Source organism: Phascolarctos cinereus, unplaced genomic scaffold (assembly GCF_003287225.1).
Source record: "Phascolarctos cinereus isolate Bilbo 61053 unplaced genomic scaffold, phaCin_HiC Scaffold_7;HRSCAF=346, whole genome shotgun sequence".
Lineage (NCBI taxonomy): Eukaryota > Metazoa > Chordata > Mammalia > Diprotodontia > Phascolarctidae > Phascolarctos > Phascolarctos cinereus.
Window position 1 is genome coordinate 87,163,522 of NW_027556180.1, and position 19,710 is coordinate 87,183,231.

The 19,710-nt window shown below is 37.6% G+C and overlaps 1 protein-coding gene across 1 annotated transcript in view; it reads right to left on the reverse strand.

Moving 5' to 3' along the window:
* LOC110197327 (aldehyde oxidase 2-like) overlaps window positions 1-19,710 on the reverse strand; it is a 116,462-nt gene that overhangs the window by 8,064 nt on the left and 88,688 nt on the right. The window contains exons 32-34 of the mRNA XM_078147662.1: window positions 16,733-16,798; window positions 16,292-16,480; window positions 13,118-13,285 (exon numbers count right to left, since the gene is read on the reverse strand). Coding sequence (XP_078003788.1) covers window positions 13,118-13,285; window positions 16,292-16,480; window positions 16,733-16,798 — 423 coding nt within the window. The remainder of the gene's footprint in view (window positions 1-13,117; window positions 13,286-16,291; window positions 16,481-16,732; window positions 16,799-19,710) is intronic.

Consider the following 19,710-nt stretch of genomic DNA (forward strand, 5'->3'; position numbering starts at 1 on the left):
TTAAACCTCTAGAGAATAAGAAGCTGGTAGATTCTCTTTGTTGATATGTTTATTTTGGGTTTGCCAGCAAAAGGATTTGAGGAAACACATAAGTAAACAGCACTTGTTAAGAATAAAACCAGAACAAAGACCAACCAAAAGGAACAGAGGAATGGATCTTGCCAGGGATCATCTGAGAGGAGCTAATTACTATCGCTGGTCATTGAAGTTAGGTCTAAGTTTCCTGGCAGCTAAGGCAAAAAGGGAAACAATTAGATTCCATGGCTCTTTTGTCTAACAAAAGAAAGTAAACAAATTTGTCTGTGAAGACTATTTTTTTCAGCATTAAATCAGCTTTGACATTTACTAGAGTTGTGACATTGAACCGGTTGCTTAATTTTCTGAAGTTCGATTTCTTCTGTAAAATGAAAATTTTCTTTACCCATCTGTCTCTAAGGATTATCAGGAAGAAAGCACTTGTAAACCTGAAAGTACTGTTTAAGTGTGACATTATTATTTATTACGTGCATCCTGATACATAGAATGATGATTAATAGTGGACAGTGTCAATGAATCATAGACTTAGAGTTGGAAGGGACCTCAGAGCTCATCTCATCTCACTCTTACAGGAGTAAAGACTGTGCTTATAGGATCTCCTAGAAGTGATCATTCGGACTTTATGAAAAGACTTTTAGTACAAGAGAGCCCACAATCTCCTGATGCAGCCCATTCCACTTTTGAACAGCTCTAATAATTAGACAGTTTTTCCTTACATTGAGCCAAAATTATGTCTCTGTTACTTCCACTCATTGTTTCCAATTCTGCCCTCAGGGGCCAAGCAAAATAAATTTGCACCAAATTTAATCCTTCCAAGTGGCAGTCCTTCAGATACTAAAACACAGCTATGATGTACCCTCTAAGTCTATTCTTCTTCAGATTAAACATTCTGGTTTTCTTTAATGGATTCTCTAGTGGTACATTTCATGCTTTTTACCTACTCTGGACATGATCTGCTTATCAATGGCCTCCCTAAAAGGTGATATCCAGAACTGAACACAATACTGAAGCTGTGGTCTGGTTAGAACAATATATACCAGAGCTATCACCTTCCTATATCCTGGACACAGGGCATCTTTTGTGTAATTTAAGATTGCATGAGCTTTTTTTTTTTTTGTCAACCAAATCACACTATTGATTCATATTGATCTTGTAATCCACGGAGATAAACAATATATTGAATAGTATTGCCTCCCCTATTTTGTACTGGTGAGGTTGATGTTTTTGAACCTAAGTGAATGATTTTACATTTTATTATGAGATATCCGCTTGGTGTGGAAACTCCTTATTCCAAAGCGAATTAGAAAAGTCTGTAATTTATAATCTTAGAGTTGTTTGGGCCACTGAGGCGTTACATGATTTATCCATGGTCACACAGCTAGCAGGTGTCAGAGGCAATTTGAACCCAAGTCTTCCTGACTCTTAAGGCCTATACTCTACTACTCCATGCTGCCTATTTATTCATATTAATGTCATCTTATTAGAGGTAGCCTGATATTCTAGCCTACGATTTTTTTTGGATCCTGATTCTGTCAGTCAGTGTATTTAGCTATCTCTTTCAGTCATCTGAAAATTTGATAAATAAGCCATTTATTGTTTTTATCTAAGTCATAGATAAAAATGTTGAACAACCCAGAGCCAAGTCAGATCCCTGGAGGCACTATACTGGATAGGTTCCATTGTTGAACCATTAATGTCTACTAATTGGGTCAAGTCATTCAACCAGTTGGAAATCCACCTATTTTGTCTGATCCACATCTTTGTCTTTTTCACAAGAATAGGATGAGAGACTTTGTTAAATGGTTTGCTAAAATCTAGGTGAGCTCTGTAATATTTTCCTAATACACTAGTCTGCTCTATCCATAAAGGAAATTAGGTTAGCCTGGCACAACCATATTCTTGATGAAATGTCCTGGTTCTTTGTGATTACTACTTTCTTTTCTAGATATTCACTAACCACTCCTTTTGTAATATACTAAATTTTTTCAGTAGTTGAATCAATCTTCAAAGCCTATAATTTACATTCTCTTTTCTCTTTCCTTTTTTTTTTGGAAAACAGGGAAAACATCTGCCCTTTTATCATCCTGCACCTCTACTCCACCTTAGCTACCACACACAAAGATGATCAAACTCTTGACCACCTCCCTTTCAAGAATTCCCAAATCCCCTTATTTGATCATAATTTATTGGCTTTTCACCTCTTCCTCTGCCTTCCCTTATCAAACTCTACTCTTTGTCTACACTGTGACCTCCAGTTCCTTGATGCATCAATTCTCTCCCAGGACACCTTCCCTGCACTAACTACTCTCTCCCCTTTTTCCCATCAACCCCCGGTAAGCCAATTCAACTCTACACTGTCCTTCTCTTAAATCCCTAGCCCCTTATTTCACCAATTGTGTCTTGGCCCACCGTTTTCTACCTTTGCTCCTACACTGTAACCGTTCTGACTGCATTAGCCACAAATTTATGTTACACAGTCTCACTGCTAATAGGCAATACTACTATACCTCCCTTATCAACTCACTATCATATTCTCCAAAGTGGCTCTTCCAAATCTTTTCATCCCTCTTCAAATCTCCCATGGCTTCCCCTTTCCCTCCCCTCTCAGTTAAGATTTGCCACATATTTTATAAGAAATTTGAGGCCATTTGTCATGAGCTCCCTTTTCTCTCCTCTTCCTTATCTCACATCACTAATATGCCTTCTACCACTCTCTTCTCCTTCACCTCTGTCTCACATGAAGTGGCTTTACTCCTTACTAATGCTAACCTCTCTACCTGCACACAAGCACTCTCATTTCATCCCTTCTCCTTCAACAAATTTGTCCTTCCATGATCCCTGCACTTTTACTTATTTTCATTCTTTCCCCATCTACTGGCTCCTTCCCTACTGTCTACAAACATGCCCATGTCTCCCCCGTGTGAAAAAAACCCTCACTTCATCTGTGTTTCCCTGCTATCATCTTCTCTTCTCTTCTGCCCTTTGTGGCTAAACTCCTTAAAGAGACTTTCTGCAATAGGTGCCTTCACTTTTCTCTCTTCTCTGTCTCTCCTTAACCCTTTATAATCTGGCTTCTGAATTTTCATTCCACTGAAACTGCTCTATCCAAAGTTACCAGTGATCTCTTGTTGACATATCCAATGGCCTTTTCTCAATCCTCATTCTCCTCAACCTCTCTGTAGCCTTTGACACTCTCTGACTGCTCCTTGTCTGTCCCCTTTTTGAATCTTCTTCCAGCTTGTGCCCTCTTCTCTTTTTACTCTATACTACTTTGCTTGGTGATCTCATCAGCTCTCATGGATTTAATTATCGTCTCTATGCTGATGACTCTCAAATCTATCTATCTATCCCAGCTTCCCTGCTGATCTCTAATCTGGCATCTCCAACTGCCTTTCAGACATCTTGAATTGTACGACCAGTAGACATCTTAAACTCAACATATCAGAAATGGATCTCATTATCTTTCCCGTTGTCCTATACTCTCCCTTTTACTATTGAGGGCAACAAAATCTTCCCAGTCCCTCAGGCTCAAAACACAGGTGTCATCTTTGATTCTTCACTATCTCTAACCCTCTTCCCTCCTCCATATCCAATATGTTGTGAAGGCCTTTTGATTTCACCTTTGCAACATCTCTGAAGCATCTCTCATATGCGCCTTTCTCTCTTCTGAAATTGCCATTACTGTGGTACAGACCCTTATCACCTCACACCTGGGCTATTGCAATAGCCTAGTGGTGAGTCTGCTGGCCTCAAGTCTCCCCCCATTCTAATCCATCCTCTGTTCAGCTGCCAAAGGGGTTTTCCTAAATTTCTGTCTGACAATGTCATTTCCCTACTCTGTAAACTCCAGTGGCCCCCTGTAGCCTCCAGGATCAAGTCTAAAATGTTCTGTTTGGCATTCAAAGCCCTTCAAAACCTATCCTCTCCTATCTTTCCAATCTTACTACACCTTATTCCCCAACACATTTTCTTTGATCCAGTGACACTATCCTCTTGGCTGTTATACTTAATAAGATATTCCATCTCTCAGCTCGGGGCATTTTCCCTGGCTGTCCCCCATGCCTGGCATACTCTCCCTCTTCATCTCCTCTTACTAGCTTCCTTGGCTTCCTTTAAGTCCCAACTAAAATCCCACCTTTCACAGGAAGCCTTTCCCAACTACAATTACCCCTTCCACATCTCGACTTTCCCCATCGAGGTTTCAGTACATCATGGGTTGGCATAAGAAATTAAATGGAAATTTTTGGGGAGTTTTGTGAAAGGTGCTGCAAGTGACACTCCAAGGCCAGCAGATGACACCGAAGAACAAATGAATAAAATATATGTATAGCACTGTATAATATCAACCCAAATTTTGTAATGAGGTACTATAAACATCCCATAAAAGAAAATAAAAAAATTCAGACTTCTCCGGTACGAATGGAGGGCCAAAAAATTTATGCGGATTTTCCAGACTATGGGGGTGCTGTACCCTAACCCCCATGATGTGGAGAGGATAACTGTCCTCTTAATTCTAATGCCTTCCCTCTGTTGATCATTTCCAGTGCATCCTGCAGATAACTTGTTTGTACATATCTGTTTGCTTGTTGTCTCCCCCATTAGACTGTGAGCTCCTTGAAGGCAAGGGCTGTCTGTCTTTTACCTCTTCTTGTATTCCCAGTGCTTAGCACAATGCCTGGCACACAGAAGGTGTTTAATAAATGTTTATTGACTGACATAACGAATGCAATCATTTAAATGAAAACACTAAAAGGAAGATGAATGCAGATGAAATGTAACGATCAATTTGGTCACAGAGAACAGATGATTAAACACTGTTCTCAGTGGCAGTAGGGAAAATATGAGTGCTGAATTCGGCATACACTGTCAGGAGCAGTCATTTATTGGTTGGTTTTACTTAATTGTTTTTTTTGGTATAAGGGAGTTATTGTTGGGGAGGGAGTATATCAAGAAATGACTTTGGTCCAAAAAATAAATAAATAAAAGGGATCAATAAAACAGTTAAAAATTTAGTTCAGTCAAGACATTTCTTTAGGAGTCTAGGTCTAGGACTCTAGGTAATATAGTCTAGCTCCTTTGGTACTTGATCAAATTTAATGGAAGGATAGAATCTGGTCATTCTTGAACAATAGGTAATTAATGCATATCTTCAGCTCTCCTAAACTCCAGATGTCTTGAGTGAGCCTTTGGCTGGTACTAACTCACATTGGACTCGTGATCGGATTATCTAACAACCCACAGTGCAGATTATCTGTATTGTTTGTAAAAGTGAAAACCACAGACTCTAAATGCCAGATGTGAAGGAGGCAAAGCTATCATTCAACTGTGAAAGTTTAAGAGCCAGATTTTTTCTCACCAGCACAGATGGCCAACTGATTTTATCACGGAGGTGGGCAACAGGGTTATATGCAAGAGCAGGCCGTTTTTTTTTCTTAAAATCTTCTTAAGCTTTTGTGTATACTAGGGAAAGATCCTGTGGTTCTGTGCCATTTATTACAGAAGGGAATTGGCTAAAGCATGAAAGAATTTTAGGGAAGTTTCTACTATCAAACTCCCTCATCCATGAAAGAACCTGTAGACTACATGATTCTATGTGGCCTTAGGAAAGTGACTTCACCTCTCTAGTTCTCAAACAGATGACTTTCCTTATCCATCAAATAGAAGGGCTCTCCCCTGAATCACAAAATATTCATAGCAGCACTTTATGTGGTAGCAAAGAACTAGAAATAAAATGGATGCTCGTTGTGTGTGCAGTGGTTGAACAAATTGTGGTAGATTAAGGTTCAGGAAAAAATGATGATTATGAGAAATTGAGAAAAACATTAAAAGATTTGCATAAATGAATGCAGAGTGCACTAAGCAAGATAAGAATATTATACACAACGGCGACAACAATGCAAATGAAAAGAATACTCAAAGGAAGCTGAACCTTGATTCATTTCGTGCCTAATTTTGGCCCCCAGGAACAGATGCGTGGTGGGGTGGAGAATGTTGCATGTACTGTCAGACACGGTTTCCAGAGACCATAGTTAGTTTTGTTTTTCTTTGTTAAAAGGAAGAGTTCAATGCAGGGGTGGAGGTGGGGATAGATTATATCTGGGAATGATTGTAATACAAAAATAAATACTATCAATAAAAATACTTCTTTTTAAAGGAAGGGTTGGACTAGACTATTTTTTTTCTTTTTAAAATTAATTTATTTTGATTTATCAACAATCACTTCCATAAACTTTTGAGTTTAAAATTTTTCTCTCCCTCTCTCCCCACCTCCTTCCCTAAGACAGCATGCAATCTGATATAGGCTATACATATATATTCCTATTAAACATATTTTCACATTAGTGATGTTGTAAGTAAGAATTAGAACTAGTAGGAGGAACCACCAGAAAGAGGAAACAAAACAAAACAGAAGGAAAAAAATTGCAAATAGTATGCTTCGATCTGCATTCAAACTCCATAGTTCTTTCTTTGGATGTGGATAGCATTTTCCATCATGAGGCCTTTGGAGATGTCTTAGATCCTTGTATTTCTGAGAAGGGTTACATCTATCAATATTGGACTAGATTATTTCTAAGGGTCTTTTTAGTTCTAACATGCTAGCATCTAACTTCTGCACCTACTAGGGCAAGGTGAATTGACTTTTTTAGATGGGGTTATTTAAGTTTATCCTCTTAAATGCTGGGAAATGCATATAAAATATGATAATTTTAGTTTTAGTGAGAAAGGTATTAAGCCATTCCTTCTGATAGTAACCAACAAGTCCAAGTGATTTCTAAGACAGCTCCCAGAGATAACATCCAAATCAAGAAGGTGAACTTTATATACTTTTTATGCACTTGTCACATTCTGATTTATAATGCACTTATTTATGTACATGTCATATTTCCTGCTACTACATTATGGGATCCTTGAAGATAGCGACCCATATTTTACATATTTATGCATCTTCTCTGGTACTTAGCACAGTGTATTGCATGGAATAGGTACTCATTAAATACTTTTCGAGCAAACAAATAAGTTTTGTCTTCTCTATTAGGATATGAACATATTTCAACTAGTAGCAGTACCAAATTGGTTAAGATATAAATTGAGAAGATGAGAGGTTAGGGCATTAGTGTGACACTACTCAAGACCATTCCTTCCAACTCTCAGTTTCTGAACAGTCTGATGTCATGGGCTGTATATTAGTTATGTGGTTTGGTCTACAGATAGTTCTTGTCTGTTCAGTCCAAGTCTTATGACAAATTGTTGGATCCTGTGGATAACATGTAATGATCTTAACTAAGTTCTCAGTCACAGTCAACATGCCTCACTCTCTCCTCCAGAGTCATTGAAGTCCAGTGGCAAGACAAAGTCAAGACATACATACAAGATACAGAATAGATGGAAGATATTCTTAGAGGGAGAGGCATTAGCAGCTGAGATGACTGGAAAAGGCCTCTTATAGAATGTGGGATTTAAGCTTAACCTCAGAAGCCAGGGATTTTAAGAGTCAGAGATGAAAAGGAAGAACATTTTAAGCCAGAAGACAGCATAGAGATGGGAGATGAAGCATGGGGTGTAAGGAAGAACAAGTAAGCAGGTAATGAATGGAGAAGATTAACATGTTTAAGATTAAAAGGACAGTAATGGGCCAAGTTATAAAGAGATTTAAATGTCAAATAAGAATTTATATCTGATCTTGGAGGTAATAGAGAACTATTGGAGTTTAGTGAATAAGGGGAGATAGGGTGGAGGTACAGGAGAAACATTCTTACATTTATGTTTTGGGAAAACCATTTTGTTGGCTTTGAGGAGGATGGATTGGAATGAGGACAGGTTTGAAGCAGAGAGAACAATAGAAGGCAAGATTAGGACTTGAAGAAAGATGGTGGCTGTGTGAGTAGAGAGAAGGAAAATGTTTGAGAGATGTAGAGCTAAAGAAGTAAAAGACTGGCCACTGATTAGATATGTGGGGTGAGGAAGATCAAGAGATTGAGGATAACTCTGAGGTAGTGAATTTAGGGACCAGATGATTGTGCTTCCATCTTGTCTGCTCCTCATACCATCTATTGGTTTAGAAATTTGAATCCAGCTGTTTGCTGAAAAGATTTGACAGAATGTTCAACATACTGATCAGTGCATAATATGGGGGGGGGGAGATAAAGGATTTCCCTTGTCAAATATGGGGTATACCATGTTTTGGTCCCACTTTAAGGGAACTCTAACTTTGGATGTAATTAGGATTAAATGATTTGGTAAGGATTGAGGCGTATAAATTAAGCAATTCTAATAACAGATCTCTGAGCAAACTTAAAATTTTAAGTATTAAGATAGGGCTACTGGATTCTGGCAGGGAAACTCACTGTAATCTACAAAATATGAAAAGACTATCTCGAGAAATTATTTAGGGAAATTTTTCAGGATGACCAAAAAGAGATGACAATGTCTACATAAAAAGAGTTCACAGGACCCTGACATGGGAACACTGAGAATTTAAGGCTTGTAGATACAGTAGGGTCAAGACATCACCCTTGTGACATCATTGGTCCCTCTTTGAGCAGGAAGGATGAACAGCAAAAAGTTCCAACAATTCTACAAGGAGTAAATCTAGCAAACTTTACAAAAACAGCAATGATATATGCCAAGAGATAGCAATGAAGATTGCAGTAGATTTCTTTCTTTTCTTTTCTCTTTTTAGTTTTTTGTTGAGGGCAATTGGGGTTAAGTGACTCGTCCAGTCACACAGCTAATGAGTGTTATATGTCTGAGGCTGAATTTGAACTGGGGTCCTCCTGACTCCAGGGCCAGTGCTCTATCCACTGTACCACCTAGCTGCCCTATGGTAGATTTCTTAAGAAAGATTAGGAATGATTGGAGAAATGAGAATTTAACAGATATAATATTAAGAAGCATTAGCAGCAAGCATGTACTTATCTCTCCAGCAAAATTTAGCTTGCCACATGAAAACAAGGGGAGGTCATTTATGAAACATTGAGACTTCGAAAAACTCTTAGAGAGACATTTGCATTTCAAAGAAATTTTGGAGACAGGCCTTCTGGTCCCAAAGATAAGTACTTAAAATGATCCATACTTTTCAAATCAAGATTAAGCAATAACTAATTAAATACAAAAACCCTTAGAATATTACATTGCCTAAGTCACTAAACATTTCAGAAACATGTAAAATAAAACTTTTTTTTTTAATAAAGAGGAAGGCAAGAATTAAAGAAATCTATGTAGTTAATAACATAATGCATAGGAATTTAGTTTTAATTTGTTAATAATAATAATATTATAGTGATAATGCAGAATAGTAGAAGAAAATTTAACTGAATAATAGTACTGCTAATTGGACTAACATTTTAAATAAAAGAAAAAAAATTACAGAATGGATTAAAAGAGTTCAAATCCGGCCGCAGACACATAACACTCACCAGCTGTGTGACTCTGGGCAAGTCACTTAACCCCAATTGCCTCATATATAAAAAAGCAAAAACAAACAAAACAAAAAGCCAACCATGTTATTTACATGAAAACATATTTGCTGAAAACATACTTACAGAAAACATTTAACCCTTTGAATTTAGATAGCTTTAACCTAGTGGCAGAAGGTCAGCTTTGGCGGTAGGAAGAGCTGAGTTTAAGCTCCTGGCTCTGACACACACTGTCTGCCTGACTCTGGACAAGTCATCTAACCTCTAAATGCCTCTGCATCACAAAGAAGGTCCAGGTAAATATAAAAAAAGTAGAACTTCTACATACTACCTTTATGAGTCATAGTGAAATAAAATTAGTAGTAGTCACTCAACCTATCTTAGCTTCAGTGCTTTTATTAGTAAAATGGAGGTAACAGCCCCTACCTCATAGGGTTGTTGAGAAGATCAAATGAGGTGAAGGTATGTAAAATGTTTTGTAAACCTTAAAGTAAGTTATTGTTATTGTGGTAAATGACAATACAATGAATCAAAGGGGGGGGGCCAGGTAAACTCATATGGAAACTAAAAAGTGATCTACTAAGTAATGCATGAAGGAGAGAGGAAATTATAAAAATAATACAATACCAAAGACAATGATTCTACATTTTAAAATCTATGGGATGCAGCCAAAACAATACTTAGAGGTAAATTCATAGTGCTAAATGCCTGTATTAATAAGAAAGAGGAACTTAGTAAGAGAAATTTGCATTGGAATTAAAAGATGCTAAAAACAGATTGGGGAAATAATGATTCATAGTGTTAAATGCCTATATTAATAAGAAAGAGAATCTTAGCAAGATAAGTGTGTACTGGAATTAAAAGATGCTAAAAATAAATTGTGGAAATAAAGGTAGAAAAGGAACAAAGCCCGACACCAACAGAAAGCAGAGATAAATAACCAAAATGCTGAAATTAATATAATGGAAGATGAGAAAACAATTGAAATGTCACAAGAGCTGTTCTTTGAAAAGGCCTACAGAACTGATAAACAATTAGCAGATGTAATCTTTAAAAAAAAGAGAGCCCAAGTTAAATTTTGAAATGAGAAATGGAAGGTCACAGTGAGGATGAAAGAAGGGATGATTTTTAACAAAAAAGATTAAATGCCAATTTTATGTTTTGAGGCAGCTAGGTGGTTCTGGGTCCAAAGTCAGGAAGACCTGCATTTAAACCCAGCCTTAGACACTTACTAGCTGTGTGGCCCTGGGTAAGTCACTTAAACTTGTTTGCCTCAATTTCCTTGATTGTTAAGTAGGGATAATGATAGCACCTACCTCCTAGAGTAGTCATGGGATCAAGTGAAATAATGTTTGTGAAGCACTTAGCACAGTCCTGGTACATAGAAGGTACTTAATAAACATTTTGTTTCCTCCTTCCAATAAATCAATCAGCAGATCAATATAAAAAAGATAAACCAGATAGGCCTTTAGAGAGCTCCCCTGCAAAAAGGTGATCAGATGGATTTGCAAATGAATTCTTTTTTTTTTTTTTTTGGCTAGGCAAAGGGGTTAAGTGACTTGCCCAAGGTCACACAGCTAGTAAGAGTTAAGTGTCTGAGATTGGATTTGAACTCAGGTCCTCCTGACTCCAGGGCTGGTGCTCTAACCACTGTGCAACCTAACTGCCCTTCTGCAAATGAATTCTACCAAATTTTTAAAGCCCAAAGCATTCCTTACAAGACAAAGATTTTTTTTAAACAGAGAAAAATGTTGGACTAACCAGTTCCTTTTATGAAGAAAATAGTATTTTAATTTCTAAAATGGGTGGGATGACATAGATAAAAAATTATAGGCCAATATCATTAATGAATATCAATGCAAAATCTTTAAACAAAATATTCATGAATAATGTATATATTAAAAACATGCATTATGATCAGATGGGATTTATATAATGTAAGGATGTAAGGATGTTTTAATGTAAGGATGATTTAATATCAGGAAACCACTCAACATATATCAACAATAAAGATTACATAATTATGTCATGAGATGTTAATAGAGCTTTAGATAAAATGCAGCATTAGTTTATGTTAAAAACACTAGGATAGGAGCAGCTAGGTGGCCCAGTGGACAAAGCGCTGGCCCTGAAGTCAGGATAACTTAAGTTCAAATCCAGCCTCAGACATTTACTAGCTGTATGAGTCTGGGCAAGTCACTTAACCCTGATTGCCTCAAAAACAAAATCAAAAAAACAACCCAAACACTAGGATATAGGAATGGAAAGATTTTTCCTTAGTATGGCAAAAATCTATTTGAACTCATGAACTAATATCATGTATGATGGAGAGACTACTAAAAAGAAGCATGAGGCATGATCGTCTACTTTATATTTTGACACTTGTATTTAATGCCTTAAAAGGTTAGTAATAAAGCATAAAAGATGATAAATTATAGGACTAAGCATTGATACTAAAAAAAGTTTAAAATTTGGAGAATAGGAAAGCAAATGGAATAGCACTACAGAACCCAACACATAGAAAGTAAACATCAGAGATGAGATTTGAACCCAGGTCTTCTCTTTTTTTGTATGTTTGCTAGGCAATGGGGGGGTTAAGTGACTTGCTTAGGGTTACACAGCTAATTGAGTGTCAAGTGTCTGAGGTTGGATTCGAACTTGGGCCTTCCTGACTCCAGGGCCAGTACTCTATCCACTATGCCACCTAGCTGCCCCAAACCCAGGTCTTCTTAAGTCAAGAGTTAATGCTCTAGTTTTTTTTGTGTGTGTGTGTGTGTGAGGCAATTAGGGTTAAGTGACTTGCCCAGAGTCACACAGCTAGTGAGTATTATGTGTCTGAGGCCAGATTTTAACGCAGGTCCTCCTGACTCTGGGGCCAGTGCTCTATCCACTGTGCCACCTAGCTGCCCCTTTTTTGTTTGTTTGTTTGTTTTTAAGGCAGTTGGGGTTAAGTGACTTGCCCAGGGTCACACAGCTAGTAAGTGTCAAGTGTTTGGTCTGAGGCCGGATTTGAACTCAGGTCTTCCTGACTTCAGGGCTGGTGCTCTATCCATAGAGCAGGTAACTTAGAAGCCAACCTTCTGGTGTTAGCTAAAATTAGAATGACTAGTCTACTCTTACTGTTTCTTAAGTTACTTCCCACTGGGTGGCTAGATGAAAAAGGATTTGAAATCTTGGACACTGAATAATGAGTTTTCTAGTTGGGCTTTAGTTTGAATCTTGCCTTGGACACCTTAACCCTGGTAAGTCGTTTGCCTTCTCTCCGCCTTAGTTTTCTCATCTGTAAAATAGGAGTGATGGTAATAATAGCACCTGTGTGTGGATCGAATGAAGCAACATAATGAAAAGCTTTTGGCAGTCTTTAAAGTGCAGGAAAAATGCTAGCTCTTATCATTATGTTATTGTAACCAGGCCTCTTATAAAGAGATGGTGTTAAAGCAAGACAGGAAGGGTAGAAGTTCTGGATCTTTCCATTTGCTATCCCATCCTCCTACGTTCCAGCAGAGACTATTTAGTCATTGTAAGATTTAATCAAGAATATCTTCATTATGCATCGATTTGTTTTAGGAAATGCTACATAGATAGAAAAAAATGTTTCTTATTTATGATAGCAAATAGTAAGATAAAACCCCAGTGTTATAGGAGGGGGAGGGATAGTTCCATACCATCTCTGTGAACCTGTCTGTGCAGGCCATTCGAATTCGTTCGGGAGTCGCTGGGCTGTTCAGCATGAAGTCTTCCGTTAACCCCCTTTCTTTGCGAGCTGCTGTTACTGCATCACTTATAGCAAAGAACACAGAACATCCCAGGAACATACCTGACTCACCCAGGCCCTGTATGAAAGTAGAAATTTAGAAATTTCTTTATAATTAGATTTTTATAAATTTTTATTATTAAATCTTTTTAGAAATTTCTCTTGAATTTATGTGAACTGATGCTGAGTAAAATGACCAGAACCAGGAGAACGTTGTACATGGTAATAGCCACACTGTGCGATGACTGACTTTGATAGACTTGGCTCTTCTCAGCAATGCAAGCACCTAAGACAACTCCAAAAGACCCATGATGGACGATGCTATTCATACCCAGAGAAAGAAATATGGAGTCTGAATGCAGATGGAAGTATACTATTTGCTCTCCTTTTCCTTTGTTGTTTTGTTTTATTGCTTCATTCTTGTGGTTCCTCCCATTAGTTCTAATTGTTCTTTATATCATGGCTAATGGGAAAATATGCTTAATGTGAATGTATAAGTAGAGCCTATATCAGATTGCGCGCTGTCTTTGGAGAGGGAGGGGAGGGATGGGGAGAAAATTTAAAACTCAAAATCTTATGGAAGTGAATGTTGAAAACTAAAAATAAATTAATTAATTATTTTAAAAAAGAAATGTCTCTTGAGATATTCATATATCTTTAAGAATTTCCAATGCTTTGGTTCACTCCTTCCATGTTAGAATTATCATAATTCTGCTCTTGGTGAAATACCAGTAAGCTAAGGAATAGGCGCTAAGTAAGGGTTTAAGGGAGGGGTAGGGTCCATTCTTTCATGAATGTAAAGAAAGAAAATCTATCATAGCATATGATTTAGAGTCCAAATGTATACAACTCCAGGGGCCATGTTACATTTTAAAGAGTGACAACCTATTGGGGCAGGCAGGTGGCACAGTAGATAGAGCTCTGGCCTTGGAGTCAGGAGGACCTGAGTTCAAATCCAGCCTCAGACACTTGACACTTATTAGCTGTGTGACCCTGGGCAAGTCACTTAACCCTGATTGCCTCACTATTAAAAAAAAAAAGAATGACAACCTATTACTTTCTTGATGGATCAATACCATACACAATTATTGGTAGGTTAAGAAAAGATTAGAGTTCACATATAATAGAATAACACATGGCTTCCCTTTCTTCCTTGGGTACCTTATGTGCATATGAAAATCAAAATGCTAAAAGCGAGATGAAATGTACTGTATGGTATAGACCCATCAAGACCCATCCCAATGGAGAAGGGAGTCTTAGGTGTCAGAAAACTTGTACTCTGGTCCCCCACTTATTAGCAGAGGGACCAACTTCACTTCTCTAAGCTTTAGTTTCCTCAGATATAAAATGGAGATTGTAAGACTTCTGTGCTACCTACCTACAGGATTATTGTGAGGAAAACACTTTGTAAACCTTAAAATATTAGATAAATACAGCTTGTTATATTATGTGGTATGGTGGAAAGAATACTGTCTTTGGAATCAGAGGACCTGGGCTGAAATCCCTCCTCCAACACTTAGTAATTTTGGGTAAAGTCACTTAGCCTGTTGGCTGCAGTTTTCCCATGTATAAAATGAAGGGTTGGCCTGAATGACCTCCAGAGGTCCTTGCCAGCTCTAGGTCTATGATCCTAGACCTAAATTATAAAATATGCACATAATGACTGGGCTCTTGAGTGTCAGTTGACTATCTTGGTATGTGACAAGTATTTATTTCATGCTTTCTGTCTTGCAAAGACTTCTAATCCACCAGGTGACTTGAGAATTTTAAGGCATAATCATCCTTCCTTCCTTTCAGAATCTCTATTCTCTTAGTACCCTATGTATAGGGAAAATTGATAAACTGAAAGTGAAAAGATATTTAGAAAGGATTAGATCCCTATGCTCTCATGTATTGCTAAATACTTTTGGATTTGCAAAGTAAGGGGAATTGCGTGGCTTCATTTATATCCTATTTCAGAGTCCTATTCCAGAGAAGCCTTTTCCCACCCCCAAAAACCTAAGTATAGTTTCTGCTCAGAATGAGGGTTCATTGTAACCTAATTTGCCATCTGTACATTGCAGATCTTAAACCTTTAGTTTTACTTTCTTAGGGATAATCATGAGTTTTTGCATTTAGAAGAAAAACCGGAATAACCCTCTATACCGAATTCCCTATGAGAAGAAGCAAGGGCCTCTGGTTAGCTTTGAAGATTATTTATAGGGGGCAGCCAGGTGGTGCAGTGGATAGAGCACGGGCCTTAGAGTCAGGAGGACCTGAGTTAAAATCCAGCCTCAGACATTTGACACTTACTAGCTGTGTGACTCTAGGCAAGTCACTTAACCCCAATTGCCTCACCAAAAAAAAAAGATTACTTATAAAAACAAGGCTTCTTATGGAATTTGGGGGCCTTGTGGAATCCTAGGATTGTAGTCATGACAATGATTAGGTTCATGTCATTTATCCAATCTACTCCCGAGTTTGATTGTCTGTAACAAGAGGGTGTGAGGATAGATGCTTTCTAAGGTCTAGCTCCAATATTCTGTAGACATATGAACCTGATAACTGATTCTTATATTCTATTTTGGCCTCCAACCATCATCCCTACGCCATTTTAGCTACAGAGAACTATTTCCATTGCTTCTTAGAACATGTCAATGGTACTTACTTTAATCAAGAGAGCATTGTACACGGTAACAGCAATATTGTATGATAATCTACTATGATTGACAGCTCTTCTCAGCAACACAATAATCTAAGACAATTCTAAAAGATTCATGGTAGAACATGTTATCTACATCCAGAGAAAGGACTGATGGAGTATGAATGCAGATTGAAGCGTACTATTTCCACTTTTTTTGCTAGTTTTTTTCCTTTTGTTCTGTTCCTTCTTTCAAAACATGACTAAATATAGAAATATGTTTTACATGATTGCATAGATATAACCTATACCAACTTACTTTGGGGGGAGGGAGGAGAGGGAGGGAGAAAAATTTTAGAATTCAAAATTTTATTAAAAATGGATGCTAAAAATTGTCTTTACATATAATTGGTAAAATAAAATACTATTTAAAAGGAAAAAAAAGAACACGTCATAGATGCTTACTTTAGATGAATAGATTGCCATTGGGTTCTCTGATGATGTTAGTAAGGAAACATTAAATTCCTCCGGGATGTCTGTGACTGAAGGAATTTTGTACTCATCAGGGCCCTGAGAATGCAGTACTCCTTCAGGAGAATATTTCAGTTCTTCTATTGTATAAAGTCCCAAGCCCTGAATGAATGAGCCTTCAATCTGCAAAGGGACAATTTCAAGATTTTTTTTTCAGCCAAAGACAAGGTTTATTAGAACATCTGTTATATTGGGCAGACTCTTAAGGAGTCTGAATGTTAGTGAGCTATTGGCTAGATTATAAAAATCTGAGCAATGGCTAGATTTTAAGAATCTAAGCGAATTTCAAGATATTTAAAATAACATTTTGAGAGCATAGTCATAGCAACAATCACTTTTGAGATAACTTACAGATCTAAATACTTTGGTACTTACCTGTCCTATATCTATGGCTGGATTTATGCTGCAACTTGCATCCATGACTATGTCAGTTCTTATGTTCTAGGAAAAAAAACATCAAAAGCTATATTTACGAAATATCGCATTTTAAAAGATACTTTTCTTTGAAAGAGCCCCCCTTCCTCCCAGAGCCATGCCCTAAAGACATTCCACTTTACTGTTTTCTTGTTTTTGGTCCCCAGCACTTAGAAAAACTCTTATGAGAGACTGCGTAGGTCTATGAGAATGCTGGAAGTCACTGAAGTTGGCCAAGGATATCAGAGTGTAAGCTCACAGAGAGCAGAGATTGTTTCGTTTTTCTTGCTTATCATCAGCCTGGTACCATACATGGTAGGTACTTAATAAATGACCATTGTTGGATTGATTCAAGATTGTAATTACAGAACAATAATCATAAGTCCCGTAGATTGCTGATTTCATCAGCTGCCACATACACATGTGTACCCACCCTGGACAGCTCCTATCTATGTCCTCCTATTGCCTAGCAACAGAAGGCTCTAGTCAGTGTGTTTGGGGCTCTCATTGCATCCGCTCAACATGTGGATTCCAGTGGAAGTTAGAGGCTGTCCGTCAGTTATCCCTTGCTTTTCCAGTCAGCCATTTCTGTGATGACATCTTTTATGCTGATACTCTTGTATAATTCCTTATTTTTTTAGTGTTTTGCAGTCTGCTTACACTTTCTTCATATATCAGAATATCAGGGTGATGTATAACGTAGGCCTAATTATTCTGGCATAACAATAGGAAATCAGACAATATAATTTATATAATGACTGTGTATCTGTGCCTCCTTGAACAGTCTAGCAAAGTAGCCACATCTAAGGGATTGACTTGAAGAAGGCCTCGCAGTGTCATTCTACTGAAACTAAGATGAAACCTGTGGGTGCAAATCGACCTTCTTCAGCAGGGGCTGGCCACCTTGAAAACCTCAGTAACTATGAATATACATGCATATAAATAAGTGACATTGTCACTAATTCAAATCAATTCAATTAACATTAAATGCCTAGTATGTGTGAAAATACACAATGAGAAACCACACAGTCTCAGGCCTCAAAGAGTCTGCAGTTTAATAGAGGGAATGAGACTCATAAATAAACATGATACAAGGTAGAATGTGATAGGTGATATAAGTAAGAGGTTGAGACAAAGGACCATGGGAGCTCTGAGGGAGGAGAAATAACCTTTAGCTAGGGGGCTCAGGAAAGGCTGGAACCTAAATTGTGAGATGAATTTGCATAATCAGACCACCAGCTTTTTGGAGCAAACAATAGCAAATTTGAAGAAATAATAAAAATGAGATATGGCATGCAATCAAAATAACTCCAACCTGACTAATTAAAATAAGCCATTGATGTTGAAAGTATATTAACCCAATGGATAAAAGAACAGATGCTGACAGGTTATTATGATTTTCTAAAACAAAAACTGAACTAATGTAAACCAATAACCCAGTGAAGAGAATAAAAGAGCTCCTAATTTATTTCAGCCAAAAATTTGATCTCTTTGCCAGGAGAGGGAGAGAGAGAAAGAGAAGGAGAAGGAGGGGGGAGAGGAGAGAGAGAGAGAGAGAGAGAGAGAGAGAGAGAGAGAGAGAGAGAGAGAGAGAGAGATGGCTGCCAAGAATAACACTGGCTAAAAATATGAACTAATTTATAAAATCTCATGGAGGTATATGATGGAAGATTGTGTGTAGTACTGCCTCATAAAACAGTAGGAAATAGTAGGAAGAAAAGCAAGTTTACAAAAAGCTTAGCAAAGTCTCCACAAAGCCCCAGGGCATTTAAGGATAAACTTGTAAGGAAGATGACCAGAGGATGAAAAATAGAAAAGGTATGTAAAGATTATCTTAAACAAAGTTTTCTACATCAATGGAAATGAAACCATCACATCGAGACTCTATTATAGCCCCTGGTATGTTGCCAGAGAAAATTGGAATGGCATTAAGGAAAAGAAGGATAAGAGCAGGTAAGTGTTCACAAAGTAGGGTCATTCTACTACAGGCAGTGCAGTTTTGAAGGCAATGAGGGATTGATTCACAAGATATTTGGAAGAGGAAGAGCACCAAATTATTGGGGGTGGGGAAGGAAAGTACCAACCAAAAAAAAAGATTCAGAAAATACCCTAAATTACTAACCCATATGCCTACTTCCCAATTGTTACAAAGTCTTTGAGAATAATTTGCACATACGCTGAGGTCATCCTTAATGAATGTACAAGGAAGGAGTGGGCAGCCTTTCACAAATAAAATTCTGCAGCAGACCACATTTTCTCAATCCTGCGACTGATGGATTAAAAAGTGCCAAGAATATAAGATCTCACTCAGTTTGTTGTCTATGAAAAAGTACTTGATTTAGTAGAAAAAATACTGCCTTCAAGTTACTTCTCCAACAAGGTATCTCCAGTGCAAATAACAAAATCATATGAGAGATGTGATAATAAAGATAACCTTGTTCAATGACCCTACGACTAAGTGAGGTAGAAAATAAATTGTTTGTCAAGAGTGTTTACTGCTGTCAAAGAAGATGCATATATAGCACAGAGTCCAAATGGAAGAAGAATTCCCAAGAGATAATGAGGTCCTCCAAATGGTCTTCTTTGCAGATGATCTAATGATTGTGCCAATTCCTGGAACGTTGCAGATTCTTCTAAATGAGATTGGTAATAACTTAAAAGAGTTCAGCCTAACTATGTTCCAGGGGAAAACTGAGTGGATGAAGAATGCCTATTGTAAAGATTATGATATGCTATTGCCTGCCCAAGACATACTACTCCAGCAATAACTATATCTTGGACAATGAACTGAGTCCAAAGTTGAACAGCAGGAAAGAGGGTTGGATTGCCTTTAGGAAATTCTTTTTAAATGACCTGAAGCTTTTCTCTGAAACAAAGGCCTATATTTTTAGTGTAGATAGTCTTGTGATGATCTTATATGACTGTAAGTCATGGAATAC